Source organism: Triturus cristatus, chromosome 5_2 (genome assembly GCF_964204655.1).
Source record: "Triturus cristatus chromosome 5_2, aTriCri1.1, whole genome shotgun sequence".
Classification (NCBI taxonomy): domain Eukaryota; kingdom Metazoa; phylum Chordata; class Amphibia; order Caudata; family Salamandridae; genus Triturus; species Triturus cristatus.
In genome coordinates, this window is record NC_140588.1 from 199,166,817 (window position 1) to 199,181,969 (window position 15,153).

General features: G+C 40.2%; 1 protein-coding gene across 1 annotated transcript in view; it reads left to right on the forward strand.

The window, feature by feature from the left end:
- Positions 1 to 10,993, forward strand: part of RBFA (ribosome binding factor A) — a 93,744-nt gene extending 82,751 nt beyond the window's left edge. The window contains exons 6-7 of the mRNA XM_085606987.1: positions 1,093 to 1,169; positions 8,658 to 10,993. Coding sequence (XP_085463113.1) covers positions 1,093 to 1,169; positions 8,658 to 9,039 — 459 coding nt within the window. The 3' untranslated portion in view covers positions 9,040 to 10,993. The remainder of the gene's footprint in view (positions 1 to 1,092; positions 1,170 to 8,657) is intronic.
- The last annotated feature ends 4,160 nt before the right edge of the window (positions 10,994 to 15,153 follow it).

Below are 15,153 nucleotides of genomic sequence, written 5' to 3' on the forward strand. Positions count from 1 at the left end.
AGTGTCTCTTCTTTTTGGAGTGATCACTATGGTAATTACAAGGGATGCAAAATATGGTAAATGTATATTTTTTTATTAAGTGTGCTTGTGTGTATTGCCTACATCAATCCTGTGACTGTAAAAGTTAGGAGACCTGTTTTTCTGGAGTACAGAAATGGTGTGACATAGATTTGCCAGGAACTGTTTTCACTTGTAGTGGTTCATTTTATCCTTCGGAGTATTGTATTGTATTGTAATTGCATTTTATATAGCGCTTATGAGGCTTCGCTACTCCGGAACCCCTAAAGGATTAGTGTCGAATTAGTATAGTGAAATATGAAAGTGATTTAAGCGGTGGATAGGTTAGTCAATTATTTGGATTCAGAAGGATAGCAGAAGGATAGAAGAGGGAAAAAAGGTTTGTATGTATATAGCGCTTGTTACCCCTGATGGGGTGTTGAAGCGCTTTTTTTGGGGGGGGCGAGTTGCATGCTACTCCAGAAACCCGTAAAGGATTAGTGGTGAATTAGTATAGTGAAATATGAAAGTAATTTGAGTGGTGGATATTAGTCAGTTATTTGGAGTGAGAAGGATAGCGGAGGGATAGAAGAGGTAAAACAAAGGTTTGCATTTATATAGCTCTTCATACCCCTGATGGGGTTTTGAAGCGTTTTTTTGGCGAGTAGCACGCTACTCTGGAACCCATACAGATAAGTGTAGAATTAGTATAGTGAAATATGAAAGTTATTTGAGTGGTGGATATGTTAGTCAGTTATTTGGATTGAGAAGGGTTGGGGAGGGATAGAAAAGGGAAAAGGGTTTGCATTTATGTAGCGCTTGTTACCCCTGATAGGGTGTTGAAGCCCTTTATTGGTGAGTAGCATGCTAATCCGGATCCCATAAAGGATTAGTGTCCACAAAATCAACACACAACACAGCCCCTTCTCTTGGAATTTCAGAAAAGGGGCACAGGCAGAAGCCATGTGTATGCAAAATTTGACTAATCAGTGTATTCAATTATCTTTTGGATTATGACTTAAACATGAATGTTATCTAATTGAGCTAATAGCATGTGTAGCTTTTTTTGACGATAATATTGTTTTGTTTTTACAGATTGAACAATTGTTGGAAATTGCTGATTATGGGCCCAGGGCAACTGAAGATCTGGTGCTAAGTCAAAGGGATCTCAGGTTGTTTTTTTATTATTATTGTTTAATACACTTGCCTACAAGCGCATGCATTAGGCCATACGTTCGGTTGGACCATGTACCGTTTTACTTTGACTCGAATTTTAAAGACTCCATTGCTGTTGAACACATTGTTTAATTTTCATATGTATGAATTTCAAAAAAGAATATACATAATGTTGCAATAAACCTAAAGACACTAATTGAAATGATGGTTGCAATGTTTGTTGCAGTGAGTCTCAACAAATCTGGAACTAATCATACAGACAACACCAAAATGTAAAAGTGTTTATTATGTAGATGTTTAGCTTAAATCAACAAATATAGATGGCTAACAAATATTTACGGAATAGGCACAGATCGCAGCATTATATTACAGTAAACAAGCCATCAGCCTGAATAATTGAAGCAGTATCTGCTACAAAATTGACTAGCCAGACTGAAATGAATAGAATCATTTCAGGCCAGGAAGAATAGAGGTGACAAATGCGAACTTTGAAAACCCAGTATAAAAACAAAGGATACATTGATGAATCGCTATAGAAAGTGAAAAAGAATAAAGCAGATGGAAAGAAAAACATTATTACAATGTAAATAGAAAGCACATCCTTGATGTGTTACAAGACGTTCCACGAAAAGTTGCAAATCAAAATTCACCAAGTCAAAAAAGTTGTGTGTAGAAACTGGCAATTAATTGAACAGAGTAATGAACTGGCAGTTTCAAAGGAAAAGCGATATAGATAGGATTGGAAATTAAATGCTTAAAACATGTATTAAATATATTTCAAGATTGGTTGTAGTTCTTGTGAATGGACTGTATTAGAAATAGGTAAAAGACGGGATAAGGATGAAGCACAAATATATCACATTATCTTTAAAACGGAGGTGAAGCTGCAGAAGAGAAACAACCATTTTCCAAGGATGCATATAAGGAATACCCAACAAAGACTGTATGTATTGAGCTAATACTAAATGAAACCATGATTGCATGGGGATTTTCAAAGACCATATGAGACTAATGTTGTAGAACTAATCATTTTAGAGACATGTATTCATATGGTTCAGTGAATTCATTTATAGAATAATATGTATATAAGATGCAAGTTGGCAGCGAAATGCATTTGAATATAAAAGATTTGACTAGTAGTGCCAATAAACTGTAAATAAGGAAAAAAGGGCCTTTGTATTAAAGGAAAACAACTGAAATCATAATTTACGTTTTGATGAATTGTACATGGAAATAATAGGAAGTTTAAGATACAAAGGAATGTCATCTTGCTGTTTGTTTACTAAAGGACAAAAGTAGACAGATTTTCACAAACATTGCCAATGGTTTGTACTTACAATATGCATATGTAGCCTCCTAAAGGCTAACAGGTGCCGACATAGTGGAAAAGAAAAGTGAAATATTACTGTTTTCCTCTTCATGAAAACATATTGTCCATGCAGGCAGGCAAAAATCTACATTCCGTCAGACTGCAGCTGACCATATAGTGTACCATCTCAGAAGTAAGGAAAAGGTAGGACAGGAAAACCCATGGAAATTTATGACATGTATTGATTTCCAGGTATTCTTTGCAGCATTTTCTGTGATCCTCTAAAATGTGCATACCCATGCAGATCGTAGGTGGTAAGCATACATTCACACATTTAAAGTGAAATAAGTCCTATGCTTTCTGATAGATACTTTTAACCACAAATTCTTCAACTTGTGAATACCTCCAAGCGCCAGACTGATTCCGAAGAGGTTTTCTCAGCAATTCCCTTGCATGCCGGTAGGTGGTATTTTATGGCTTCACGTCAAGTCTGCCCTTCCCTGGAAGTGATGTCAGAGCCATAATACGACTGCCACCTCCCCTCTTTGTCATCCTTTCCTTTCAGTATGTGCCTTCTGATGCAGCTTTGAAACTCTCTCCCTCTAACTCTGTCACTTGACAGGCTTAGTTTTATAGACTCTCAGAGTGCAACGACATGTCTCCCCCTAAAACGACAGGTTGTAAATCCTGCAAGGATTGCTACAAACAGATGTCAGTGACGGACCCTGGTGAGGTCTGTGTCTGAGCTCCTCCCATCCCATGAAAATATGCGGCAACTGTGCTTGGATGAATCTGAAAGCTATCCAGGACTGTGAGGCCATGCTCTGTTGCTGAGCACCATACGAATGCTCAGATCTTCCGGACTCGGTCGAAGTCGGTGAAGATACATTTTCATTCCCGGGACAGTTGCCCTGAGCGGTCATCATTACATTGAAAGTCTTCAACTAAGTTGAAGGAAAAGAAGCACAAAAAAAGACAAAACTGGTCTTCCCTTCTTCCTGCCTCTCTCACCAGGCAAAGTCATAAAGACATCTGGACCTCAGGTCACGGTCTCAGTCACCTACATTGAGAGCGATTCGGGCCTAGTCCAAGTCCTGCCCGACTTTCCAGATCCAATGGGGACACTGCAGCAGATTAAGGGCTCAAAGGAGGCCGTGCTGCACATATTCAGCACCCCACTGGATCCTTCTGGTGCACCTTCAGGCCCCAGTGATCGGAGGTGATCTCCAGACGGTGCCTTTCTACCACTGTCCATGGACTGCCTGACTCTGGGATCACCGCCTGGTCCATCTTTGCCCACCGTCCCTGGGTCCTGTTTGTGGACCACGCCAGAGGAAGAGCCCATAGTTCTTTCAGTCTTTGAAGTGAAGCCAACACAACCTCGGCCAAAGTCGCGTCCATCTCAATCCCTCCCAGAGCCTCATTCTGATTCAGAAACTGTCTACCTGAATTTTAGATTTTGTGACGCAGAGCTACTAGACAATGATACCTCACAGTTTATATCACAATCTGTTGATGCAAGAATCTCAGATTTTAAAAGAGTTAGTGGCTGATGAATCTATTGTGATTAAGCCGGCAGACAAGGTTGGGGCCATTGTGGTTATGACTAAATTAACCTTCATATTTGACTGCCTGAGATTACTACACGGTAGAGGAACTGTTTACTCATACAAAGGGGTCCTACTCCTTGACTCACTAGTCAGATCAAGAAATTAGTGAAAACAGGCTTGGAAAATCGATGGATTACTAAACGCGTAAGAGATTTTCTGGTTACCCAATTTCCAATAACCCTAATAATTTTTACGTTCTTCCAAAAATATACAGGAATAAAACCATTGTTGCTAATATTGGCTCCTTTATAGGAACCTCTTTCTCAGTTTGTGGATTGCTTCCTGAGACCCATAGTACAGATGATGCCTTCTTACTTAGAAAATAAAAAAGCAATCCTGAATATGTTGAAATTGATTAGATTTGACACAGACAAGCATTTGTTGATTGAATTAGATGTAAAGACACTCTACACAAGTATTCTTCAGAAAAAAAAAACCTTGGCAGTATTACATTGTCTGCTAGATGTGACTCTACAAGGTTCTATGACCCTCAGTGGAGTTCATTATGAGGTGTGCCACTTTGGCAATGGAGCATAATCTTTTCAGATATGAAAAACAACTATTTCTCCAAGTGACTGGTATTTTCCTGAGGGAGCACTTTCACCCCTAACATGCTCAAATCTGTATATGTTTGAGAGTACATTCATATACACAAATACAACTCCATATCAGTCATCAGTAACAACATGGAAACTTTACATTGATGACATTCTTGATATGGGATGGTACTGAAGGGGAGACGCTTGACGTCATTGCCTGGTTGAATGGATGTGACTTCCATCTCAAATTCACACATACTATTAAGAAAACACGCATGGCATTCTTGAATCTGATGACTCCAGAAAACCAACAGGTAGAAATTCTGTTTATATTATTCCATCTTCCACCCTCGTGCTTTACAATTTCTTCCTGTAGGCTAACTGTTATGCCTTAGTCTAAATTATTCTGACATGAAAACTTATAATGCCCATGCTGAGATCCGCTCAAAGCATCTGTAGACTAGAGGCTATCCACGATGGAGGATTGGCCCTGCCTATAAACTTGCAAAGAATAACAATCGAGAGGCATTGTTGGAAACATATGACAAACCAGGCTTCTGCAAAAATAGATATCTTAGGCTCAGGGTAACCCATTTTTGATTAGCATCATTAAGAGTTGCTGGCTCCGAATTACACAAAGGCAAGCTGCAGCTCATTGTAAACTGCATTTCCCAGTGAGCCCGTGCGTTTTTAGTAGTCCCTACCCCCGGCAAACTCTTAATAAACTACAAATTCTAGTGATACCACAAACGCCGACATGCCTGGACCCTCTACTTACAGAGACAGACTGTCATCCAAAGCACGCTGTTTCCCGGCATTCCTGCACTGCCCCAATTCAGCTGCTGAGACGCAGGATATCTACTTCTGATTATTGTTTGCAAATATTGCATATTTGCTGATGGCCCTTACTTCAGGCTTCTGGGCTTTTGTGTGCTTCTTGTTGATGGCAATACGGTTTACTCCTCTCCTTAGACAGACATATACGTTCTGGCCCAGAAAGATTCATCCAGTAATTGATCAAGTGTTTGGAGTTTATGGTATATTCTAGTTTTGTGTACATGTCATTTCAACTGTCTTTCTTACCGGTGTCCCTAGGCATTATTATAGAAACTATGGGTAAAGAGGTTTGGAACATGCAGCTGCATATATGGAATAGCCGCACATACACCTGCATAGGTGTGTACATATACATGTAATGATCTCATGTTGCATTCATAAGGGAGTGCACACATGGTGTCAAAGAGTGTCTCACCTTGATGGGGGATGCTATTGAATTTTATCATGACTATATGTTTTGAGAATATTGAATTAATGTGTGCTATCTGTTCCACAACCTTCTCACAACTGGTGAGTGCATGTCTGGGAGGCTTGAGTGTCAAAATTACTCAAAGCTGATTAAGTACTAGCTTCCCTTTATTGTTAACCAACTGGAGCCATGTTGGTACTCAAATCCACTATGTTGGTCATGAAGAAAGACCACCTGCACCTTTTGAAGGGTAAAATATAGGGCTGAAACGTGTTGGCTTTTGTAAGCTGAATTATCCCCCTGGTATTTTAATATAACTTTAGGGGTACAACACCTATTGTGTATTTTTAACAGTAATTCTTACCCCTGCATCTACTCATCAGAGACCAGTTTACACTCCTACCCATCCCACTTTTAAATCTACCACGCTCCAACAGCAGTATCGTCCCTTTCCAGGCCTTAGATGTAGCTTACAGCAGAGGCCGTGTCAGACCTTGCCTTAGCAACAACAGTCCTCCCAAGCCTCAGCAAACGTCAAGGATGAGGCAGACAATACTCAGGCTCAACAAACTACGCAATCCCTCCCCGTCGTTGCAAACCACCTTATTAAAGGCTGGTTAAGTTATTACCTTAACGGGCGACAAAGCATCCCATCGGACAGATGGCTGCTTCTAGTTGTCCAGCATGGCTACACCCTTTCCTTCTTTTCTACCCCTCCAAACATGTGATCTACACCACAGTGGTTTCCGGAGGACCACTTGTCCATTCATCTCTTGACCTAGGTCTCATTGAGAGCAGCTCTGAGGTTTCTTGGCCTCCTGTTACTGGACACTGCCATGTCAGCACCAAGGAAACTCATGAATTTCATCCAGGTGTCGGCTGAGACTTTGAAAGCTCTTCAGTGGTAGTTTCTGGAACCCCAATTGGACAAGCGGGCGACCGCTCTCCTTACCTCGCCCGGAGCTAACGGTCATGGCGGGTGCATTGTTGCTGGGTTGGGAAGGCCAACTGGGAGAGGTGGAGCTCAGAGGAGACTGGTCTCCAGCAGAAATCCACATCAACCTGTTGGTGACTTGCTTGGCACTAAAGGCTTTCCTCCCATCCTTCAAGGGGAAATGGGTGCTGATTCTTACGGACTACACAACTGCCATGTGGTACTGTAGCAAGCATGGCGCGATAGGGTTGAGTTTCATGTGCCAGGATGCTTTCTGCTTCTGGACCTGACTGTGTCACCATGGCCCCATGGTGTTTACAGACAAACTCAGCCTGTAATGCGGATGATGAATCGTGGCTCCACGCCAAGGTGGCACAGGGCATCTTCCAGCAATAGGGAGAACCCTCTCTCAGGCTTTTTGCCACCGCAGTGAACATGCAGTGTCCAATCCTTTGTGCGTTGAAGTTCCCGAGACAATTTTCCCTTTAAGGGAGAGAAGTGGTGCAACGGCCAGAGTGGCTGACTCCGTAGCGCGGGGCTCACATTTCGATCCCCAGCGCCGGCAGCAGCTCTTCTCAGCACCATGTGATTCTGGGCAACAGCTCGTTTAATCTCCCCGACGGCCCCCAGCACTGTGTGACCCTTAGGGATCAATAGTTTGCGCTTAACAAATACCAGATGTATTTATTTATTTAGGTGTATTTCGTTTTGACTGTCACCTGGGTGATTAAAGTTGGTTCAGCTGGTTCCCATAGTTATTTTTAAATGTATACATTCCCCACACTCAACTCACCTCTGTATATACACCACAAAGATTACAACCAACACTCTTCATCCATTGGTCTGTTAGTGTGACATTCAAAATGTTCTTCCACCTTCACATTTTTCTTCCGCCTGCTACAGAACAGGGCAGTTGGTCAGCCCACTTCAGTAATTGGCTGGCTTTTCTGCGAGTGGCATCATCATTATAACCTTTAACAAGGAGCACATCCCACACAACATAGTTCTTTCAGTGCCAGACACTATTATGGCAATGTGTGCTTTTTGAGACCAAAAAAATATGTTGGCTTTCTGCCTTTTTAAATTAGCGAAGGTCCAGCAGTTTACTGACCAATAAAGTTTTGCAAGAAAAAAACAAGTATTTATGAAGTTATGGTTTGCAGAAACTGACCACTGCTTTGCTCTTTCTTATTGGGGAAAAAATAGTAAATGCCGACTGGCCTCAATGACATGGCTGCAGACACCCTTACTGTTTTGAGTAAAGTGTTCTACCAACGACTTGCTTTAAGGAAAGTGTTGTTGGCCTGGTGTTGGGCTTTAAGTCCAGCACTTTCCCTACTATTGCACAGTCTGGATTTGGACTAGTAAATTATACTATTCCAAAGTCCAGCGCTTTCCCTAAGGCGAGCGGTTGTAATGACTTGCGTGGTAAAGGAATGTGTTGTAAAGACACATTCACGCTTTAAGGCAGGCGTGGTAAATGCCTGCGTGGTTCCAACATACAACCATTCCTGATTCCAATTCATGTTTACCTGAAGGCTTGAATCTTAGTGTACTACTAATGAGAAACTCATGCAAGAATATGTAACATACATCCTTTGGATGCCTTGGTTTGAAGATAGATAGCAAATGTCAAGTATGTGTTGTAAAATTTGTGTTCAGTACTAGAATATGCAACAGTTTTCCATCATCTCTAATTAATCATTTGCTTGTGGTTTGTGACATGGTTCCTATGGTCTCTGCCTTTTTGTAATCTTAAAAGTTTGTGAAACTCCAAATTACTTTCTACATACTCAAAATGAACTCTGCTGTTAATAAACTGATAATTCTCTTCCTTCCTCCTCAGTGGCGATCATTCAACATCTCTTGATCTTTCGCCCAAATTGACAAATGTGTTTGGAATTGATCATGAAGAACTTAACAAACAGATAGTGGAGTACAAAAAAAGAAGCCAACAAAGAGCGATGCAACCAGCAAGCAGTGGGCTTGGAGAACAGTTAGCCGAACTCCGAAAACAAAAGATATTACGGCGGAAGAAGAAGGAAAGAAAGAACCTTATTTATGATGACGACATTACACCTCAAATGTTTTTGATGGACAAATATAGCGAGGACGACTTGGATATTGTTTCCTCTTCTGAAAACAGATTAGAAGACCTAGAAGAGCTGGAAACGCAGGAATTGGACTTTCCCCCCAACACAGGAAATAGCACAGCCACAAAGGCATGAGTTGTTCAAAAATATGAAATATTGTTGTGCTCTGGAAAGTGGATTAGATGGTAATTGGCCATAGAAATCCATTTGGTAGTTGACTCTCCTTTGCACAGTTCTACTTGACATTGTTCAGTCTGAAGTTATTCGGAAATAGCCCTATGTTCAAAATGTACAGAATACTTTCCCTGACTCCTCCCCTCATCTAATTGTCCTTTTTTCAAATCCCTATGTCATTTGGCCACTAGCTCACCAGGCTGCTGTTACATCATTGCCTATTCTTGAGACCTATTGTGAAAAGGCTTTTCCCTTCTTAGTGGTTAATATTAATGCTCGCCCACTTTTGTAAGTATTGGATTCCTTTTTTTCCAACGACACCATATATGCGAATGTATATAATGTTTGTGAACATAACTGGCTTATACCTTTAAAATTATGCAAATTGTAGTTGTAATATGAGATTATGACGGAAGTATTATTCGGGAGGATTAGACAAAAGATTATCACACAAGGGCTGCTAGAGAGTTATGAGATATAGTTCTCAGAATCCAAAAACAGATTTTGAACAACTTTAAATTGTGCAGTTGAGCCATAATGCATGCTGTTGACTTGTTTGTGAAATGTAAATGTCTAAAAGTAATGGCTATAGCCCCTCTTCCATTTTCAATTTAACAAATTCATCCACAGTAGTAAGGAAGCAGGGCTGCTTTGGTTCAAAATCATGGTGTGTTTGCAGCTGTTTGCCGCATAAAGAATTAAAGAGCATTTGATAGCAGATGAGCCTGACTTTGATAAGCAATTAAATACATTACATCTTTCTCTTTAAGATGATGAACTCTGAATCAGTCAAACTGTACATTGTATCTGAAAGGAAATCTAATTTTGAACTGAACATGATGATATGTCTGTTGACCTATTTAATGATGATTCTAGAGGAAGCTTCTTGTAGGTAGAAAGTAGCAAATATGTTATCGCTGGCCTTCATACTTAATCACAACCCTCTTGATTCAACAAACTAAAAAAGTGTTAAAATGGATACATAGAGGTACATGGACATCTAGTGTATATTTTGTTCACCTTGGTGAAACCTTAAAATCAATCTGCAATAAGTGAGTGAATACATTTATTTTTAAGTGGTAGGATTAATATTGTTTTTTGCGTACAAGACTCTAATAAGACCATTTATAACAGCATCTGATTAAATGCAATAACTGCAGCACTGCACAGTCACAGTTTTCCTTAAATGTTTTTGTGTAAATTGTTAGTGGATTGTTGACGCGTGCAATAATGATCGAACAGTTATCTGGAAGGTTTGTCATGTTGCTTATGTCTAATTATTTGTATTTATGTACTATATTAATCTAAAAAAAAAAACATGGTTCTGTTTCCTCTGTGCATATTTAGAAATATTTAATTATAAAGTTATGTTTCAATACATTCATGAAATGCTAATTTCGTATTCATACATAAGAGATTTGCATAAATTCAAAAAAATCTTTTACACATTATCCTAATTTGATAAAACATACACAAATACAATCATATTGTCAATACACATAAACATTAGAATAGTTTTTTCCTATGCATATAGATCTGTACTACATAAAAAATCAAAAACCTTTATTCAAGTTCTACATGTGCTTATTGTAATTCAAGTAGTGTTGACATGGCGTTTTTGCAGATTATCAAATCTGCCTCCGTCTTCAGGACAGTTCAAAAGTCAAAGTATTCTTAAAACACGTTTAAAAACAGTAGTTAATCAGGGAAACAGAAACAAATAAAACACCTAATTAGATACGTCATGACTTCATATACTACTCTGTTTAGTGCACACCGTTGATTTGGCGGGTTGATAATCAACATATAAATTATCCTAGTTATCTATCTTCGATGTTATATATTGTGAGCAAGGGCACTTGTGGCCCGAAACGCGTCAGGTTCGAGGTTCTGAAATAAATATCTTTTGGCCTCACATCGCTGGGTTCGTGTCTCTGTTCGCCAGTGCTCGGCGGTGCAGAGAATCAGGATTTGTATGTGTATGTATATATATATATATATATATATATATATACACTGAAAAAACCATAGGTTTCAGGTATGTTATAGTTAGGAATTAGCATTTAAAAAACCTTAGAAATTCACTGGAAAAAACATTGGTTTTAGGGGTGTTCTAGTTAGCTGGACATTTCACTTGTACAAAACCATTGAAATTCCTCCGTTATAGTTAGTTCTGCTAACTATAACTTGCGCGCCCGCAATCCACTGCTGATGACGTCACATATTACATCATTCATGACATGGTCAGTGACATCACTGATGCCATCACTGATTTTATGTTATTTTATATTTTTTGAAATATATTTATAATGTTTTTTTATTGGTTTTTTTTTCTCAATTTTTTTTGATGTCGCGCACCCAATGTGTACCGTTCTCGATCACTGCGCGGAACCAAGCCGCCATTTTACGATTGTTGTGTAGGATCCGCGTAGGGTGTGCGGAAGGTGCATATTTTTCTGCGCGATTCAGGCGCATATGCGACACATACGTAATACGTTACGCAACGCTCGCGCGCTTCCACCTGACGTCATATACGTGTTTGACGCGGTGGGTGTGCGAGTCCCGCCAAATTTTTTAATGTAAAAAAAAAAAATATATATATATATATATATATATATATATAAATTCACTGAAAAAACCATAGGTTTCAGGGGTGTTATAGTTAGCTGGACTTTTCACTTGTACAAAACCATTGAAATTCCCCCGTTATAGTTAGTTCAGCTAACTATAACTCGCGCGCCCCCAATGCACTGCTGATGACGTCACATATTACATCACTCATGACATGGTCAGTGACATCACTCATGACATCACTGATGACATCTCAAATGACATCACTGATGACATCATCCAGTGAATGTGTGTTTTTCTGAAAATTAAATATGTTTTATATATGTATATCTCAAGGTCGATGGAAGAATAAATGGGTATATAAGTGTCTAAATGGATGATTTGTTTTTGAAAAATTGATTGTGTAACTGACTGATTAAGTGTATCATAGTGAATACATGGCTTAGTGAGTAATGTTTAAATATGTAAATATCTGTATCAGTCTCTCACTTTGTATAAGTGGCTGCATGGGTTGGTGAGTAGCTACATGGGTGTCTATATAGGTTATTAGTTGGTTTTTTGAGTATCAGTCTGAGTGTCTGCATGGTTCGGTGGGGGGGTATTACGTAGTGCATAGGTGCATGAATGAGTGACTCACTGTTTGTATTTGTTGAAGACAGCATGTGTGCAGGACTGTATGGGTGGATGAGTGTGTGTATGGGTGTGTTAGTGAGTGAATGACTGTCTCAATAGTGTCTTTATGAGTAACTACATATGTTTTAAACTAGTATATGTGACTATTGGTGTATATAAGTGAGTATATGTGAGAGTGAGAGATTGAAAGAGTTCCTGTATGACTAAGTATGTGTTTCTATAAGTGATTGTTTAAAAGACTAAGTATGTGTAAGTTTCTATAGAAGTAAGTGTGGTGGTGTGTGTATAACTGTATATGCAAGTAAATGTATATTTGATTCTTTATTAGCATGAGTGACTGTGTGTGAGTAACTGTGGATGAGTGGCATTGTGTAACAGGATGTATAGGTGTATGAGTACATATGATGAGTGAGTACATGTATGAGTGACTGTATAGGACTGTTGGTGAATGAGTGGATGTGCATGTGGATCTTAGAATTACTGAAGAGGTTGTTGTAACTGGTATTGGTATGTCCATTGTTTTGAAAATTTTAGTCTATTTTTGAATGTGTGTATCAAAGGTTATATTAGGGTGAGAGGAGGTCTGCCACTCTATCACAAGGATGATGTCATCAGTGATGTCATCAGTGATGTCATGAGTGATGTCACTGACCATGTCATGAGTGATGTAATATGTGACGTCATCAGCAGTGCATTGCGGGCGCGCGAGTTATAGTTAGCTGAACTAACTATAACAGGGGAATTTCAATGGTTTTGTACAAGTGAAAAGTCCAGCTAACTATAACACCCCTGAAACCTATGATTTTTTCAGTGAATTTCTGAGGTTTTTTAAATGCTAATTCCTAACTATAACGTGCCTGAAACCTATGGTTTTTTCTGTGAATTTAAAAGGTTTTTTAAATGCTAATTTCTAACTATGCCTACAGAGATAGGACATGTGAAGAAAGAAGAAAAAATGCACAGAAAGAAAAAAAAGAAGTGCAGAAAGAAGCAACAGAAGTCCTCAAAGACGAAGAAAAGTGCAGGAAGAAGGATAACGTGCAGAAAGAACAAAAAGAAGAGCAGAAAGAAGCCTTGTTGCAAAATCATCCTGTACCCTCAACTTTTTCAGACGGATACTGGTGGTAACTGAGTCTGACTAACCAGTCCTAGAGCCAGTGCTATGTTAAAAGACACTTAGAATACAGTGAAAACACTTACATACACTAGGGAACACTATGCGTTGGGGTCCCCCTGTCATTAGCATGACCTCCTCTGTAAGCCCCTAGTATATAATAGGGCAGGGGGATTAAAACTACATCTTAAAACAGGCCACAGGGCGTTTTTGCACACGTTAACTCAGGCCCCGTCCCCTCCCTTCACCACTGTGTAAACACGCCCTGTGTCCGTTTTTAGTTGGGAAATTAAGTTCATTTGAATCCTGAGGGTCCCTAGGGTCCAACTAGCCCACTAGGTACCTCCAGTAAGTGCCACAGAGCTGCGTTGCAGAGAGGTGTAAAAAGTAGCACGGCCTGGACCACCTCTCTGCAATGCAGCTCAGTGGCGCTTACTGGAAGCACTTGGTGGGCTAGTTAGACCCCAGGGCCCTCAGTATTGAAGGGAAATTATATCCCCAATTTAAAACGTGCCATAGTGCGTGTTTGCACACGTCACCTCAGGTACCATCCCCTCCCTTCACCACTGTGTAAACGCGCCCTGTGGCTGTTCTAAGTTGAGAGATTAAGTCCCCTTGAATCCTAAGGGTCCCTAGGGTCAAACTAGACCACTAGGTACCTCCAGTAAGCGCCACAGAGCTGCGTTGCAGAGAGGTGTAAAAAGGGGCTTGGCTTCAGAACACCTGTCTGCAGCGCAGCTCCCTGGCGCATACTGGAGATGCCTGTTGGACTAGTTGGCCCTCAGTATTGAAGAGGAATTAATTCCCCAACTTACAACTCGCCAGGGGGCGCGTTTGCAGAGTGCTGCAAGGAAGGGGCGTGGCCTCCGGCACGATGCCAGTCTTTTATTTATTTAAATTTTTTAAGAAGGGGGGCTGTGTGGTTCCCCTTCTTATTCTAATTTATTGGCCCTGATGACCCCATCCCCCAGGGCCTGTCTCCTAATTATATTTTTTGGACCCCAATCCCCAGGGCCGGCCACTGTTTTTAATTATTTTAAAAAAATATATATTTATAGACACACCCAGGACATGCTGGACAAACCGTACGTACCTATCACCATGACGATTTGCGTGATATTCATTAAAAGGCGACTATGCATACAATGTGTATTTACACCACTAGTGAAGCTCTGACATGTCTGATGCCCTACCGTGCCTAGTCCCGGTAGACACCCTTGTCGTTTATTTATACAAACATGGGTAGCTATTGACGGGCACATTTAATACACATGCACACCAAGCCATTTAAAGGGGATTCGACAAAAATTCGACCAAAACTATGCAAGAAACCCCCCTCACGGTTAATAAAACACACATCCACTGCCGGATGTGTAATACTTTTTATTTTACTCTCTGGAAAGGGGACGAACATCACTTGAGAGTCACAGCGCGCTCCTGGCAGAGCCCAATGCTGTGTTACACCCACCATTGCCTGCTGAGTGCCACAAACCTCTGTGTTGTATTCCACTAGCTAGTGCATATGCTATGACACTCTCTAGCCCATGTGCACTGTAACACCACCCCGTGAATATGTCATGCCACACTTGTCTTCGCACGGGTTATATTGCCCCATCTAACATGCCTTCCTCAATGCCTATGTTATAACGCACAGTGCTATGCCATACATATTACAATCTGGGATCCATATCTTTGTCACAGTGCATATGCAACGTTACACTCCCCAGCACATATTTTATATTACAACTTTAGAGACT